Source organism: Callithrix jacchus, chromosome 12 (genome assembly GCF_049354715.1).
Source record: "Callithrix jacchus isolate 240 chromosome 12, calJac240_pri, whole genome shotgun sequence".
NCBI classification, from domain to species: Eukaryota; Metazoa; Chordata; class Mammalia; order Primates; family Cebidae; genus Callithrix; species Callithrix jacchus.
The window spans coordinates 30,876,716-30,893,952 of record NC_133513.1 but is presented as its reverse complement, the minus strand read 5'-3'; the positions used below and the strand labels follow the sequence as shown (position 1 = coordinate 30,893,952).

The 17,237-nt window shown below is 50.5% G+C and overlaps 1 protein-coding gene across 2 annotated transcripts in view; it reads right to left on the bottom strand.

Moving 5' to 3' along the window:
* Positions 1-1,309: 1,309 nt before the first annotated feature.
* The window catches only part of ITGAX (integrin subunit alpha X), a 30,306-nt gene continuing 14,378 nt past the window's right edge, over positions 1,310-17,237 (bottom strand). Inside the window, exons 14-29 of one of the 2 annotated variants that reach the window (XM_078343924.1) lie at positions 15,422-15,552; positions 15,127-15,290; positions 14,836-14,990; positions 14,116-14,247; positions 13,954-14,027; positions 13,268-13,409; positions 8,999-9,115; positions 8,836-8,915; positions 8,650-8,733; positions 4,730-4,808; positions 4,526-4,633; positions 4,328-4,411; positions 4,014-4,127; positions 3,771-3,872; positions 3,389-3,499; positions 1,310-2,540 (exon numbers count right to left, since the gene is read on the bottom strand). In XM_078343924.1, the coding sequence (XP_078200050.1) occupies positions 2,442-2,540; positions 3,389-3,499; positions 3,771-3,872; positions 4,014-4,127; positions 4,328-4,411; positions 4,526-4,633; positions 4,730-4,808; positions 8,650-8,733; positions 8,836-8,915; positions 8,999-9,115; positions 13,268-13,409; positions 13,954-14,027; positions 14,116-14,247; positions 14,836-14,990; positions 15,127-15,290; positions 15,422-15,552 (1,776 nt within the window). In that variant the 3' untranslated portion in view covers positions 1,310-2,441. 2 annotated transcript variants of the gene reach the window in all.

Below are 17,237 nucleotides of genomic sequence, written 5' to 3'. Positions count from 1 at the left end.
GAGTTCATTGCCATCCCTGGAGTCCACGTGCCACACAATTATTAAGGATGCAACACTGTTTCTGTGCAAATCAGTTTCAAATGTTTGAGATATATGGGTTTCTTGCTCTTTTTCTCTAAAGCCTACCACTTAGAAAACCATCGACCACCAGCAGTTCATAGAACATATTTCAAGAAACATCACTCTAGGGTCAATTTTTTTTTTCTTTGGAGATAAGATCTTGGTCTGTTGCCCAGGCTGGAATGCAGTGGTCCAATCACAGCTCACCGTATCCTCAACCTCCCAGGCTCAAGTGATCCTCCCACCTCAGCCTCCCAAGTAGCTGGGACTACAGGCATATGCCACCATGCCTGGGTAATTTTTAAATTTTTTGTAGAGGCAAGGTTTCAGTATGCTGCCCAGGCTAGTCTCAAATTCCTGAGCACAAGCAATCCTCCTGCCTCGGCCTCCCAAAGTGCTGGGATTACAGGCATGAGCCACTGTGCCCAGCCACAAAGGCTGAATTCTTACAAAGTCTCATCATCTGCCTCCCTACCTGGGGAAACTGCATAATAAGTAGTCATCCTGGGGACTCAAAAGCTTCAAGATCCACAGGGATTTGGGACCCTCTGCTGACACATGGGAGAGGTATTTTTGGCTGGAGATAAGGGCCCCTTTCCATCTTCCCTTCAAATCATTCAACTGCCTCCCTTCTGTTTTCCTAATTGAAACATCCACATGGTGTGAGTCCCTTGCTGATGACAGTTGCAGTGGCATCATTCAAGGTCAAGAATGGCTTTCCCTGTGTGGCCCCAGCTCAGTGCCAGACACCATGATGAACTTGATGCCAGGATGGTGGCATAATAATAAGAATGACCTTATTGCGGGCAGCAGCTCTCAATGTGGCACCCCAAAGCCCCCTTTCAGTCACTCACTACATGCGACAGAGTGCCCTTCAACACATCCTAGGACTTGTAGGAAACACTTGTGAGTACTGGTCGCTCCAGCAACCTTTCCAGGGGGAGGAGTAACCACGGGGGTTGTCCCTTCTCTGTCCTTTGCCCCCTCCCTCCACCTGACAGCTCCACCAGCTTCCCATAGGCACCAGCCCAGAGAATGGAGTGAGCCCATTAAGGGGTCAGGTTACTCCTAAGAAAGGGATATTCACAACCCTACTCTGGTTAATTTACTGTCCTGGCCCCAGGCCTCAGGGCTAACCAGGGCCCACCGTGGTAAAGGGACCGCATGGCCGTCATCCTTGAGGACCCACAACCACAAAAGGCCTTTTTTTTAGACCTCTGACATATTTCCCAAGAGCAGTAGATGCATCTTTGTGGGCATGTTTTAATTTATTGACACTAACATTTAAAGTGCACTCTTTAAAAATGATTGTATCCTGGCATTTCTTCATTTACTATATTTGTAGCCTCAAAAAATAGAAGTGATTGGGTCTCTTCTGCCCCTGGGGCTGGGTGAGCTGCATCCACACCCCGGCCATGTCCCTCCCTAGGGGGCACTCCTCCCTTCCAGCCAGCGAGGCTGCCCAACGCTGGAGGCCATCTCTGCAGAACCCAGCACCCAGTCATCTCACTCCCAATTCAGCCTGGGAAGTCGTGAGGGAGAGCCCTGCGATGAAGCCATGAGCTGATGCTGACATGACACTAATTCACTGGAAACAATGGTGATGATGGTGATAGGGGCCACAGGGCTTCTCACACCATATGCCCTGAAGCCCCCACTCTGGGATGGAAGGGGACTTCTCACATGATGCTGGAGAGTTCAGACATTGTCCTGAGGGTAATGGGGAGCCACTGAAGATGGGTGGGGATGAGCAGCGTGTTCAGAACTGTATTTTAGAAAGATCCGGCTGGGCGAGGTAGCTCAAGCCTGTAATCCCAGCACTTTGGGATACTAAGGCAGGTGGATCACCTGAGATCAGGAGTTCAAGACCAGCCTGACCAATATGGTGAAACCCCATCTCTACTAAAAATACAAAAGTTAGCCCGGCATGGTGGTGCGTGCCTGTAATCCCAGCTACTCAGGAGACTGAGGCAGGAGAATCACTTGAACCCAGGAGGCGGAGGTTGCAGGAGCCAAGATCACACTCCAGCCTGGGTGACAGAGCAAGAATCCATCTCCAAAAAAGAAAAAAAGATGCCATGCCTCATGGGGGAAGGGAGACGGAAGCCTGAGGGTATTGTCCATGTATTTCTAGGTAGAAATTGCAAGTCAAACTCTTTGGGGAACATAGCAGGGACCCTGTCCTAAGGGTTTTCAGTTGGAACCTTGACAAGACACAGGCCCCTTCCCAAGCAAGATGCTCCTCCCAAAGACAGGAAGCAGGCTGATCCCAGCCTCTCTAGGTGCAATGGTTCCTCCCCCTCCGGCCTGACAGGTAAGGGTAAGTAAATGTAGAACCATTGAGAGGGAGAGGAAGTCCAAGGCCAAGAGGGGATCATCTCTCACTGGGCAGGCTGGGGGTCTGATGTCCTGTTTTCTGGGGCAATTTGTCCATTTGCCTCCTCCATCATTTCCTTGTACTGACGCTTGAAAAAGCCAACCTGTGGGGGAGGACGGAGAAGAAACACAGGAAGTCCATTCAGTGGAAGAGAAGAAAATACAGGACTGAGGGAGACTGAGGGATCACTATTCTGGAATCCCTGCTAGGTTTGAAGCACTGCACTAGGAACTTTACATGCATTGTGTCAACTAGATTTAGCCAAAAAAAAAATTTTTTTTTTGAGACAGAGTCTCACTCTTGTCACCCAGGCTGGAGTGCAGTGGCACGATCTCAGCTCACTGCAACCTCCACCTCCCAGGTTCAAGCAATTCTCCTGCCTCAGCCTCCCGAGTAGCTGGGATTACAGGCACGTGCCACCACACCCAGCTAATTTTTGTATTTTTAGTAGAGATGGGGTTTCACCACATTGGCCAGGCTAGTCTTGAACTCCTGACTTCAAGTGATCCACCTGCCTCAGCCAAAGTGCCGGGATTACAGGCGTGAGCCACCGTGCCTGGCCTAGTTTTAGCCAAAATCCTGTGAGCTGGGTAGAGTCACCTCCACTTTGAGAAATCAAGGCCCAGAATGGAGCAGACACTGGCCTATAGTCAAAAACAAAAAGAATCTGCGGTGATGTCAGCATTCAAACTGGGTCTGTGCTTTTATATGATAATCTGCTGTCGAGAGAAACTGGAGAAGAGCGGGAAAGTAAGGCAGAATGTTTAGAGGAGGACTGAGAATCACAGAGTAGGGGCCGCTGGAGGTAGGCGATTTTGCAGGTGGGAGGCAATTTCTCATATGAAGCGACCCTGCAAGAATGTGCCTCTGCTTCAAAGTGAGCTCCTTCTCGCTCTGCAAAAAGATTGGGACCTGATGCTGGTGGGGTCCAGCGTAGCATAAAACACTCACTTTGTACAGTGCGGCTGTTATGAGCGCCAGCAGCAGCAGACCCCCCACGGAGCTGCCCACAATGAGGGGAGTGGGGTTGTGGATCTTGTACTTCTCCAGCACCGTCATCGTCTGAAGTGGAGGTGACCCCGTCAGAAAGCGCTTGTCCTCCTGCCATCCCAGACTCCCCACAGGTTCCCCAACCTTTAACTTCCTCCCCTGCTCCTTGGCCCTGCTCCAAAGGGTGAGATGCACCAGCATCCATGCCCTTAGGGACAGCTGTCCTGCCCAGAGACCTTCACCCTCTTCCCTCTCCCCATTTGCAAAAACACCCCCCAGCACAGCAGATGGAGCCCCAGGGGCCCTCTTTCCAGCCTGGCCACTGCCCCCACACAGTCTCTACCTGAGCGCTCATAAATGCCTCCTGTCCCGGAAGCTGGGAGTACACGGATGTGTCGAATGTAATTTCAGCCACACTCACTACCGATACCTTCTTCTGCGACGTCTGCAAAAGGGTTGGGGAAACCTGTGGAACTGGCTCTGGGGAGGCTCAGAGCTCCGGGGACAGCCTGGCTTGCAGATGGGCACAGACACGCCAGGTCCCCCCTGAGTCCGGGGCAGGGGCTCTGCCATTGCACCCACATACCTGGCGGACCCAGCCAAAGCTGAGGTTGCCCTTCAGGGTGAAGTCCAGCTCCTCCTGGACGCTGAAGGAGGGGACGTCACAGCGGAACCGCAGGCAGCCGGCAATGGTGCAGTCCTGGAGGCAGAGAAATCGCATCAGGTTGAGAAAGATGAGTAGGAAGGTCGGAGGCAGCATTACTTGGTGTGATTTGAGGGCAGCGGCCGAATCTGAATGCAAAAGGCTAGCTTAGCAGGATGGACGTGGAACATGAACTCCTGGGTGAAATTTCTCTGATTTGCCGCCTGCAGCGAGGGCTGGCCCAGAGCCCTCCTCACCAGCACAGGATTCTTCTGAATGTGCACCAGGAAGTCAGACACTGGGGGTGCGATTTTCTCGGAGGAGCACTGAAGGGATGGGTCCTGGGAGGAAACGCAGAGAACAGGTGTCTCAGCTGGGACCTCAGGGACTCATGAGGGGCACAGCGAATCCAGGTAAAAAGTGCATTCACAGAGCCATACACAGTCCTCGGGTACCTGGGGATGGGAGATCTCCACCTCCGTCCACACAGCCTCCTGGTTCAGCTCCACAGGCACCCAGAGGTTGATGCTGACAGGCAAGTCCCTCTGTCCAAGGTTGTTGACCTGCACAGAGGGCGGTGAGGGCAGAGCCCACACCAAAGCCCACAGCCCTCCCCAGCCTCCCGCCCCAGCCCAGGCTCCAGTGTCTCCACCACCTGCCTGGTATCTGTGTGTGGCCACACGGCTTTCCTTCTCCTCGGCGGCTGAGAAGTTGAAGTACTTGGTGGATTGTTCATGGCTGGAGAGAGGAGAGGCATTGGTGGATGTGAACTACCACGGGGCCTCAGGCATTGGCTGTGGCATGAGGGACAGGTGGGGCCTTGGCATGTCCTAGAATGGGAGCTGTGGCTGAGTTAGGTTAAAAGAGAGTTTAGAGGCCAGGCACGGTGGCTCACGCCTGTAATCCACACACTTTGGAGGCCGAGATGGGCAGATCACCTCAGGTCAGGAGTTCAAGACCAGCCTGGTAAAAATACAAAAATTAGCCAGGTGTGGTGGTGGGCGCCTGTAATCCCAGCTACTCAGGAGGCTGAGGCACGAGAATTGTTTGGAGCCAGGAGGCAGAGATTGCAGTGAGCCAAGATTGCCCCACTGCACTCCAGCCTGGGCAACACAGTGAGACTTGGTCTCAAAAAAAAGAGAGAGAGTTTAGAAAAGCAGGGCTGGGCTTCTAAACAAGGGCTAAGTGGCTGAGTGCAGTGGCTCACACCTATAATCCCAGCACTTTGGGAGGTCGAGGTAGGAGGATCACTTGAGGCCAGGATTCAAGATCAGCCTGGGCAACATAGTGAGACCCCATCTCTACAAAAAAAAATTTGTTAATTAGCCAGGCATGGTGGCACATGTCTGTAGTCTCAACTCCTTGGGAGGCTGAGGTGGGAGGACCACTTGATTCCAAGAGGAGTCCAAGGCTGCTATGAGCTGTGACCATGCCACTGCACTCCAACATGGACAACAGAGCAAGAGGTGAGCTCTTTAAAAAAAAATGGAGGCCCGGCGCTGTGGCTCACGCCTGTAATCCCAGCACTTTGGGAGGCCGAGGCGGGTGGATCACGAGGTCAAGATATCGAGGCCATCCTGGTCAACATGGTGAAACCCCGTCTCTACTAAAAATACAAAAAATTAGCTGGGCACGGTGGCGCGTGCCTGTAGTCCCAGCTACTCAGGAGGCTGAGGCAGGAGAATTGCCTGAACCCAGGAGGCGGAGGTTGCGGTGAGCCGAGATCGCGCCAGTGCACTCCAGCCTGGGTAACAAGAGCGAAACTCCGTCTCAAAACATAAATAAATAAATAAATACATTTTAAAAATGGGTGCAAAGAGCTCATAGCTGCCTGCAGTGGGGCTGAGCAGTAGGTGCAGTAAAGAGAAGAGAGCTCTGTCACGGACCTGCAGGAGAGCAGGGGCTAGGGCCTGCCCTTCCGCTTTCCTTCCAGCCCTTCGTGGAGATACAGGATGCCAGGGGCCAGTGGGACACGGCACAGGGCTGTTGACCAAATGCTACTGAGCATTGCCCCTTCTCAGTCCCCCACAGGCCTCCCCCGGGGCCCTTTTCTCCCATTTCCTCGGCTTTTCCAGGCCTGGTGTTTGGAGGTGAGGGAGAGCCCACAGCAGACTCTTCACAGGGTCTCAGTGTAAGGTCCCAAGCCCTTCTTGGACACAACTGGAGACCCACTGGCCAGCTGTGACTGTCACACCGGTGGCTGGTCTCACTTCTGCCTCACTGCTTCACTCTTCTGGCACCTGTCCTCTAGTTGGCATAGTCCAAATGCCAGCCCACCACACCTAGTCTGGAGCCTCATTCCTTCTCTGCCAATTTTTCATAGAGATGGGGTCTCACTCTGTTGCCCAGGCTGATCTCAAACTCCTGGCCTCAAGCGATCCTCTCACCTTGGCCTCCCCGCAAAATGCCCCAACCTGGCACTCCCTGTGCCCCAACCCACAGGGTCACATCTGCCGTGTGTGACTGAGCTGTGGACCACACATGCCTAGAGAAGGTGAGCTCTGCCATTGGGGCCCCTGCCAGCTGGTGTGAGAGCCTGGGCACAGCCCAGCACACAAGCTTAGAGTGTGCACCTGGCTGGGAGCCCCCACACTTGCAGGTGCAGGTGAGGGTGGAAAACACCAGGCAGGGGAGAACATCCAGCAAGGCACACCCCACAAGGATGGGGGTTCATGTCTGATTTTGATCACACATAATTGGGGCTCAGTAAATCTTCGCTGAATGTCTAATGAACATATGGGAAATAATCACAATGCCGTGCCTGCCACACAGCAACTTTGAGGAAGGCATTGACTGAAGGGAGGTGTCTGCTGAAACTTGACCTTTTAGTTTCAAGCACCTTATCTCACCCTCCCTGGTAGCATTTCAAGACCCTGTGTTTTGTTGATGTTGTTTTGTTTTTTGAGACAGAGTTTTGCTCTTGTCCCCCAGGCTGGAGTGCAATGGCGCAATCTCAGCTCACTGCAACCTCTGCCTCCCGAGTTCAAGTGATTCTCCTGCCTCAGCAAACCAAGAAGCTGGGATTACAAGCGCCCGCCACTACACCCAGCTAATTTTTGTATTTTTAGTAGAGATGGGGTTTCGCCATGTTGGCCAGGCTGGTCTTGAACTCCTGACCTCAGGTGATCTGCCCACCTTAGCCTCCCAAAGTGGTGGGATTACAGGCATGAGCCACTGTGCCCGGCTGGCCCTGTCTTTTTACCCAGTTTCTCCCTGTGGCAGGCAGGTCATCCATCCCTATCCTTCCCCAAGGGCACTGGGAAAGGAGGAGGGGCGTCTAAAAGCCCTGCAGGGTACAAGTGTATTCCCAGGACAAGAAGAAATGTCCTGTCCAGATACCAACAGCCCCTCAATGCTGTGGACCCTTCTGTGTCTAACTGATGCCTCTCTTTCCAAGGGGCCCTAGCCCCATCTCAGAAACCCACATCCCCTGCACCCTGCAGTACAGAACCACATGGCCCTAGATGGGATTCGGGCTTGGACCAGGATAACTTTGCTCCCCAGTGAGGCTTAGAAGAATATCAAAGGTAGGGACACGTCTCATATCTCCTGGGGAAGACAAGAGAATGTTGATGCATTTGAGAAACACTTTTAACTTCTATTAAAACTGGGATATAACGATAATAACATCACAATTATTAGGATAATAACTAGCCCACAATAAATATTTGTTGACGGCTGGGCATGGTAGCTCACACTCATAATCCCAGCACTTTGGGAGGCCGAGGCAGATGGATCACTTGAGGTCAGGAGTTCAAAACCAGCCTGCCAACATGGTGAAACCCCATTTCCACTAAAAATACAAAAATTAGCTGGGTGTGGTGGTGCATGCCTGTAATCCCAGCTACTCCAGAGGCTGAGGTAGGAGAATCACTTGTACTTGAACCAGGGAGGAGGAAGTTGCAGTGAGCCAAGATCACGCCACTGCACTCCAGCCTGGGCAGCAGAGTGAGACTCTGCCTCAAAAAATAATAATAATAGAATAAAATAGAAAACAACAACTTGTTCCCCCAATTTAGACAAGAGCCCATTGTCATCCCTGGAGTCCACGTGCCACACAATTATTAAGGATGCAACACTATTTCTGTGCAAATCACCAGTTTCAAATGTTTGAGACGTGTGGGTTTCTTGCTCTTTTTCTCTAAAACCTACCACTTAGAAGAGCATTTGACCACCAGGGGTTCGTAGAACACATTTTAAGAAACATCACTCTAGGGTCAATTTTTTTTTTTTTTTTTTGAGATAAGATCTTGCTCTATTGCCCAGGCTGGAATGCGGTGGTCCAATCGCAGCTCACCATATCCTCAACTTCCCAGGCTCAAGTGATCCTCCCGCCTCAGCCTCCCAAATAGCTGGAACTACAGGCACATGCCACCATGCCTGGGTAGTTTTTATCAAGGATAAAAGGAAACAAAAAAAAAAAAAAACAAAACAAACGTGTTGACTGGTAAGTGCTGCTGGCAATATTATCTAACACCCAAAACCTGACACATCTCAGGTGTTTGGCTGCTGCAGGGGACAAGGTCTACCCCCATCAGGGTGAGAGAGAAGAATCACTTTGCCTGCGGCACCTGCTGACCTGCTGGCCACAGTGTAGACAGCATACTTCACTGGGAGCTCCAGCTGGAAGGTGGTCTTGCTGGTCCTGGGGGTGTTGTTCTCACTGGAGAAAGAGGAGAGACCTGGTTGCCAAAGGCCCCAGAGGAGGAGGATGTGGAGTGGGGCTGGAGATGAGGGGCACTGCCCCTGGCCTGGCCCGGCTCACCTGCTCACATTGGCTACCAGAAGCAGCTGGTCTCCCAGGACAGCCTTGGGGGAGATGTCAAAGGTAGCCAAGAAGGTGATCTGAGGAAAGGCACTGAGGAGGTCACAGAGCAGTAAAGACAGGGTGGGGAGGGGAGCAGCGAGGGAACAGAAGCCAGGCTGACCTGGGCGCCGCCACGGAAGATGACGTGGTTGATTCTGCAGCTGATGCTCCAGATGCCCTGGCTCCCAGCTGGGGCGCTGTCACATGTCAGGCGCAGGGAGCGCAGCTGTCCCTGTTTCTAGGCACAAGAAAAAGTAGAGGAGTATTCGTTGAAATTGAAAGCAATGGTGAAAACCACAATGACTTTTGCATCAACCTATTATAACAGTATTCCAAAGACAAGATTAACAAGATATCTATGCTGGATGTGCTCACAGGCATCCGTAAAGTAGTGATGAAGCTTCCCGGAGCCCACCTTAAAGTTATATTTTTGTTTGTTTTTTGAGACCAGGTCTCACTCTGTCACCCAGGCTAAAGAGTAGTGATGTAGTCGCAGCTCACTGCAGCCTCAAACTCCTGGGCTCAAGCCACCCCCTCACCTCAGCCTCCTGAGTAGCTGGGACTATAGGCACACACCACTATGCCTGGCTAATTTAAAAAAAAAATTTTTTTTTTGAGATGGGATCTCACTATGTTGCCCAGCCTGGTCTTGAACTCCTGGCCTCAAGCATCCTCCCATCTTGGGCCCCCCAAACACTAGGCTAACAGGTATAAGCCATCACACCCCAGCCAAGGTTATGTTTTTAAAAGCTCCCCCATAGCTATCTGGTCAAACCTTCTTCCAAAGTAGAAATGTCAAATTTATTAAAATGTTCACCTTTTCATTGTTATTTTAAAGGCCTCTTATTACGGAAATTTTGAAACACAGCCAAAAGTAGAGACTAGAAAATCAACCCCCATATATACATCACTCATTTTAAGTAAAGAACATTTTTCTACTTTTGTTTCTACTCTGTTCTCTTTCTGAATACTTTAAAGCATGTCCCAAACATCATATTTGTGGGAAGTAGGAAAGTTCCTCTTTAAAGTTTTCTTTCTTGTTAAAGAATAAATTTGCTAATAACACTTTGTTAAGCCCTTATCCTATGTAGCGTTAAGAGATGTCATGCTGACAGGCATGTAATACATTCTATGTCCTTGTACTTTAACAAGATATCTGTGCTGGACGTGCTCACAGGCATGTCCCAGCTGGCAGCCTAAGCCCATTACCTGTTTAGAAAAGTTTTAAGTTGTTAGCCAATTGGGTTTTTGTTTAAATTGTAAGGTCTGCCTCCAGCCAACGGAGATCAGACACAGCAGTAAGGACGACCCCAAATGCATAAGGGATAAATATATCTGCTTTTCCTTCATTCATTGTACTCTGGCGGCAAGATGGCTAGCGAGAGTACCCTTCCTGCAGTCCAGGAAGTAAAAATTGAGTTGCTGAAAGATCCTCTGTCTCAGTGCTGATTTTTCTTTGTGGCACTGAGTATCTGTTTCCAACAATATTGTTCCATCTAGAAATACTTCAGTGTATACCACCAGCAGATAAGGGTATTTTAAATGTAACCACAAGACCCAACAAATCACAGCCAACAAAATTAACAATTACTCCTTAATATACCAATGTATCAATATGTTCTATTTTCTTAGATTGTCTCCAAAAGTGTCATTTACAGCTCATGTATTAAAATCAATATTGAACATATTACATTTGGCTGATAGGTCTAGGATCACTTTCAATGACAGTGATCACCCCTCATGTGCAGAGATGGCCTTTCCTGGTCTGTTCTTTGATACATCAATCAAAATGTGCTTCTGTTGGGAATACGAGACTAAGAGAAACAGATAAACAGATTAACAACCAAACATTATGTGTGGACTTAGCTTGAATTTTGGTTCAAATAGACCAGAGGTAAAAAGATATTTTTGAGACAATTACAGAATTTTGACTATTATCTTAATACCAAGGAATCACTTATTTCATTGGGTGTGATAATGGTGTTGAGGTCATATAAGGTGTCCTCATTGTTTAGAACTATAGAGTGTGTCTTTGTCTATTCCCTGCTGCTATTAATAGATTACCACAAACCAGGTAATTCATCAATAGAAGCTTCATGTTTCTGGGAACCAGGAAGTCCAAGAGCATGGCACCAGTATCTGGTGAGGGCCTTTGTGCTTCATCATCTAACAGCAGAAGGCAGAAGGGCAAGAGAGCACATGTGAGAGTGAGAGGGAAAAGGGACCAAACTCATCCTTTAATTAGAAACCCACTCCTGGGCCAGGCACGGTGGCTCACACCTGTAATCTCAGCACTTTGGGAGGTTGAGGTGAGTGGATCACTTGAGGTCAGGAGTTCAAGACCCACCTGACCAACATGCTAAAACCCTGTCTCTACTAAAAATACAAAACTTAGCTTGATGTGGTGGTGGGTGCCTGTAATCCCAACTACTCGGGAGGCTGAGACACAAGAATTACTTGAACCTGGGAGGCAGAGACTGCCGTGAGCCAAGATCATATCACTGCACTCCAGCCTGGGTAACAGAGCAAGACCTTGTCTCAAAAAACAAAACCAAAAAAACAAAACGAAACAAAAAAACCACCCCACTCCTGAAATAACTAATCTACTCTCAAAATAATAGTATTTATCCATTCATGAGGGCTTTGCCCTCATAACTTAATCACCCCTTAAAGGCCCATCTTTCAACACTGTTGCATTGGAATTAAGTGTTCAACACGTGAACTTTTGCTGATGCATTCAAGTCACAGCAGAGTGAATAAGGAGGAGTACAATGTCCCCCATGTCTGAGATTAGTTTTAAAATAATTCAGCAGGTCTGGCACAGTGGTTCATGTCTGTAACTCCAACACTTTGGGAGGCTGAGATGGGAGGATTGCTTGAACCCAGGAATTAGAGACCAACTTGGGTAGCACAGTAAGACCCCACTCTACAAAAAGATTAGCCAGCTGGGCATGGTGGCTCATGCCTGTAATCCCAGCACTTTGGGAGGCTGAGGCAGGTGGATCATCTGAGGTCAGGAGTTCGAGACCACCCTGACCAACATGAAGAAAGCCTGTCTCTGCTCAATACAAAAATTAGCCAGGCATGGTGGTGCGTGCCTGTAATCCCAGCTACTCAGGAGTCTGAGGCAGGAGAATCGCTTGAACCCAGGAGGCGGAGGTTGTAGTAAGCCGAGATTGTGCCATTGCACTCCAGCCTGGGCAACTAGAGGGAAACTCTGTCTCAAAAAAAAAATAGCCAGATGTGGTAGTTTGTGCCTATAGTTCTAGCTACTCAGGAGGCTGAGATGGGAGGATTGTTTGAGCCCAGGAGGTCGAGGCTGCAGTGAGCCATGATTGTGCCACTGTACTCCAGCCTATGTGACAGAGCAAGACCCTGTCTCAAAAATAAACAAATAAATAAATAAATAAATAAAATGTTAGCAAAGGGTAAGAACTGAAACAAATGTAGCAAAATGTTGCTAAGTGTTGAATCTGGGTGGTAAGTTTTGGGGAGGTTTGTTGTAAATGTTTTAAATTTTTCATAATAAATTTTTGAGACAGAGTCTTGCTCTGTCACCAGGCTAGAGTGCAGTGGCACAGTCTTGGCTTACTGCAACCTCTGCCTCCTGGGTTCAAGAGATTGTCCCACCTCAGCTTCCCGAGTAGCTGGGATGACAGGCATGGACCACCACACCAGCTAATTCTTGTATTTTTAGTAGAAATGGGGTTTCACCATGTTGGCCAGGCTGGTCTCAAACTCCTGATCTCAGGTGATCCACCTGCCTTGGCCTCCCAAAGTCCTGGGATTACAGACGTGAGCCACTGCACCCGGCCATAATAACATTTTTGTTTAAAAAGTCTGGTTCTCTTTGACTCCTTATGGTCCTGGTTCTATATTCTAGTGCAGGGATTGGCAAACAACAGCCACTACCTATATTTACACATAAAGTTTTACTGCATCTCAGGTATATTCATTCATAATCTCATTCATGTCAACCGCGGCGGCTTTCACTCCACAACAGCTGCGACACAGACCACGTGGCCCACAAAGACAAAATATATACTATCTAGCCCTTTGTAGAAAAAGGTTGCCACACCTTAATGCAGAATGACCAATAAATTCAACCCTTTGCTTCTACAGAACAGCATTTTTAAGTAGTTGAAGGATGAGATATGTTTTCCTTTAAAAAAGGAATATTGACATGATAGGGAGTAGAAAGAAATTTGGGCAGGATTCCCTCTGTCTCCGCCTTAGTTAGTGTCCTCAAACTGCCATGCCTGAAGTTGAACACCACAAGAGTGGAGGCAAGCCCTAGATGGCACAACTACCTCCAGGCCCCCTCCTGAACCGCACAGGAATCTATGCTCACACCCAGCCCAGCCGCCTCCTCCTTTCCCAGAGGGAGCACCTGGCCCTCTGCCACGTGGCGGAAGGACAGTCCCCCCGGGTGGGAGAAGGTGATGGTGGTTCCGTAGGAGTCTTCCCCGTCGTTCCACACCATCACTTCTGCATTTAGCTCCAGGTTACTCCCCACCAGCAAGGTCTTCAAGCTGGGCATCAGGAGAGGGAAAGGAGATGATTGTGACTGAGGCTAGAAATAATCTGGGAATAAAATGGGGTGGGTGGGGACGTGGGAGATAGACAGGGAACAGGACACCTGGGTTCTTTTTTTTTTTTAAGAGACAGAGTCTTGCTCTGTCACCCAGGCTGGAGTGCAGTGGTGAGATCATGGCTCACTGCAGCCTCCAACTCCAGAGCTCAAGCAATCCTCAAGCTTCAGCCTCCCAAGTAGCTGGGACTATAGGCATGCTCCACCACTCAGCTGGCTTTTCTGCTGTTGTTTTGTTTTTGTAGAAATGGGATCTCACTTTGTTGCCCAGGCTGATCCCTAACTCCTGGCCTCAAAAGATCCTCCTGCCTCAGCCTCCCAAAGTGCTGGGATTACCAAAGCCACCAGGCCCAGCCAGGACACCTGGGTTTTGAGTATAGGATGAGACAATGTTAGGGAGAGCCAGGGACAGGAGTCCCAGGTTCCAGGAAGGAGGCTGGGGTGCCAGGGCAGGTCTAAGGGCGGGGGGAGGCGGGGGCACTCACCCTGGGAAGCTGAAGGAGATGCCGAGATCATCCTGGCAGATATGGTCGGCTCCACAGTTCTTCTCAAAGGGAAGCTTCGTGGGAAGGCAATGGAGGGTTTTCTCTGAGACCTGAGCCCCACACTGCGCACCCTCTTTGGGAGACCCCAGTGCCAGGACTCACGGAGGCTGTGAAGTATCTCTGAGCATCAGTGGCCAGCATAGGCTGCAGGTTTCTGAAGTAAGGGAGGGGCTCGCCCACCAGTGTGAAGTTCAGACGCAAGGTGATGGGAGTCACAGAGTCCTCCACGCAGGCCTGGGGGATGGGCATGGGGGAGGGAGGAGGGTAGAGGGAACACTGCAGAGCTGGGCTCACCCCCCCTCCACCTGCAGTTCTTTTCCAGCTCCCACCTGGCTTTCCCTTCCTTCAGGGCCTGCCCAGCGTCACCACCTCCAGGAGGCCTACCTGACGCCCTCTCAGTTCTCTCCCCTGGTTTGTCTTTGTTTTTTTTCTCCTCCCCACAGACCTCCTGATCAGAAATGACTGTTTTGGCTACTGCTCTGCCCCTGACCCTCAGGGCACAGCCTGTCTTTGAGGAGCAACTTGATAAATGCATGTCCAATGAATGCCTGAAAAAAAAACCCAGCCAGAAGCCCCAGACCTCACTCTCAGGCTGCCCAATTCCCTTTCCTGAAATACAGCCGTGTGGCCCCTGGCCGCTGCAGCCGATCTCATCACTCGTTGGCTTGCTCACTGGTTGACATGCAGTAAGCGCCTCCTGTGGCTGGTCCCGGTCCCGTGCTGGGCTGAGCCACAGGGAGGCTGGAACACAGCCTGTTCTCTCCTGCCCTGCCCTCTGCCAGCCCCAGCGCCGCCGCCACCCACGCCTGTGCCCAGTCGCACCGGGAGCAGCAGATTGAAGTTTTCACAGTGTGTCTGCAGCCCGAGGACTTGGACTCGGCTCAGACTCCGGCTCTTTGTTTCTTGGAAAGTGGCACGGGGACTCAGGCGGCCAGGGTCAAGGGCCAGGTCCAAGGTCACAGAGCTTTGGAGGTCACCTGTAGGTGGTCACAGGGATGGCGTTGAGAGAGACAAAAACCCCTGGGGTGGATAACGTGCAGGATGGGAGACAGGCGTCCAGGGCTGGGGGACTCCAGAGGTCAGGGCGTCCTGGGTTGGAGGGAGAGAACTCACGGCTCCTGAGCAGGTTCTTGGAAATGTTGTCAATGTAAAGGCAGATGCTGGCATATCCCAGGGGCTGGTCAGAGACCTCCTGCTCCTGACACTCAAACACAGACCGGGGGATCTCAGCAGGTATGAACTGCATGCTTGCCCTCACCCAGAGCACAGGTCTGGTCCTGTGGACAGAGCACCAACCTGAGGACAGCCCCTTGGCTCCTGGGAGCACAACATGGGGTGGAAGGAAGGGTGGGCATCCCGGTCTGGACCTAGAACCACCCAGTGAGCGTCCAAGGAAGGCTGCTCTCACCTGAGCAGGAGCACCTGGCCCCGGGCCCCCACCGCCAGGTCCACTAGCCCATCCTGGGTGAGGTCCTGACCCCCGCTCAGCGCCTGCCCAAAATACTGCAGCCTGGAGGAGAGCTGGGAGCCCGTGATCCGCTGGCCAGAAGAGAAAATGGTGAATCAGGCTGGAAGGCTGGGGAAGAACTTGGAAATAAGTAACAAGGGGGAATATGGAGGTAGGGCCGTGGGGGAAGGACAGAAGGGGTGAGATGTGAACAGAAGTCACCAAGAAGAGCCTGAAAAGAGGAGGTAGGGTGGGGAGATGGTTGCTAAGGAAGAGATGTAGGAGTGGAGATTGGAAGGGTGTCCTGGTGACCCAAGTGTCATTCATTCAGTCAGTCTCTACTTCCAATTCTGACTCCTCCACCTCTGAGCCATGAGGCGGGGGGCAAGGACTCAATCTTTCTGTGTCTTGGTTTCCTTATCTTTCACCTAAAGATACTATGAGCTCTGAGTTTAGCTGTGCACAGGAGAGGAATTCCTATGGTTCTTAGAACAGCACCCAGAATATGACCAGCAGTTCATAACATATCACAATGAGTACTAAGGCTGCAAGGGACTTTGGCGCTGGTCCAACCTCATCACCCTCATTGCACAGATGCAGGAGAAAGGTAGGGACAGGGCCAACCCACAGAGCCTTTAAGAGGCTGACTCCAGACCTAACATCAGACCCTCCAACCCCAAGCCCAAGTCCCCTTTTTGTTTCTTGCTGTCACTTTGTCTCTTCAAAGGACAAGAAAAAGCTAGGATGGGTGGAGGAGTGGTCATAGCCACACCCAGATTCCACCCTCCTGGGCACTGCCTCACCTGTGGAATGTATCCCCTTCATTCCCAGTGCTCATGTTATGCCCAGTCCCTGAAAGAATGTGCCCTTTAAATCTCTGTGCACCCCTGAAGCTAGCAGACATTAAAAGCAATAATAATGGGCCAGGCGTGGTGGCCACGCCTGTAATCCCAGCACTTTAGGAGGCCGAGGAGGGTGGATCATCTGAGGTCAGGAGTTCCAGACCAGACTGGCCAACATGGTCGAACCCCGTCTCTACTAAAAATATAAAAATTAGCTGGGCATGTTGGCATACACCTGCAATCCAAGCTATTCAGGAGGCTGAGGCAGGAGAATCGCTTGAACCCAGGAGGTGGAGGTTGCAGTGAGCCAAGATTGCACCACTGCACTCCAGCTTGGGCGACAGAGCAAGACTCTGTCTTAAAAAGCAAGTAATGATAAGGGCCAGGAACACTGGCTTGTGCCTATGGTCCCAGCTACTCGGGAGGCTTTGGCAGGAGGATCTCTTGAGCCCAGGAGTTTGGGGCTACAGTCAGCTATGATTATGCCACTGCACTCCTGCCTGAGAGACACAATAACACCCTGTCTCTAAAAAAGAAAAAGAAAAAGAAAAGAAAAAATAATAATAATAAAATTCAAAAACAAATCGACCAATCACTGAGGGAGACCAGAAAAGCTCGGTGTACCCCCTCTAAATCTAAAATAAAAGTTCAAAAATAAAAATTTTTAAATTTGGTTAAAAACACTAACAGTCCTTTGAGCCTTTAGCAAGGTGAAATCTTTTTGCTGTGCGAGAGTCTTGCCTGATGGTGACATGGCTGACCGATCATGGTGGCAACTGCTGGAGGTTGAGATGGCTGTGGCCATTTCCTAAAATCAGACAGCGAGGAAGTTTGCTGTGTGGATGGACTCTTGCTTTCATGAAATTTCTCTGGAGCATGCGATGCTGACTGATAACTTTTGTCCACCATAGAGTTCCTTTGAAAGTTGGAGTCAA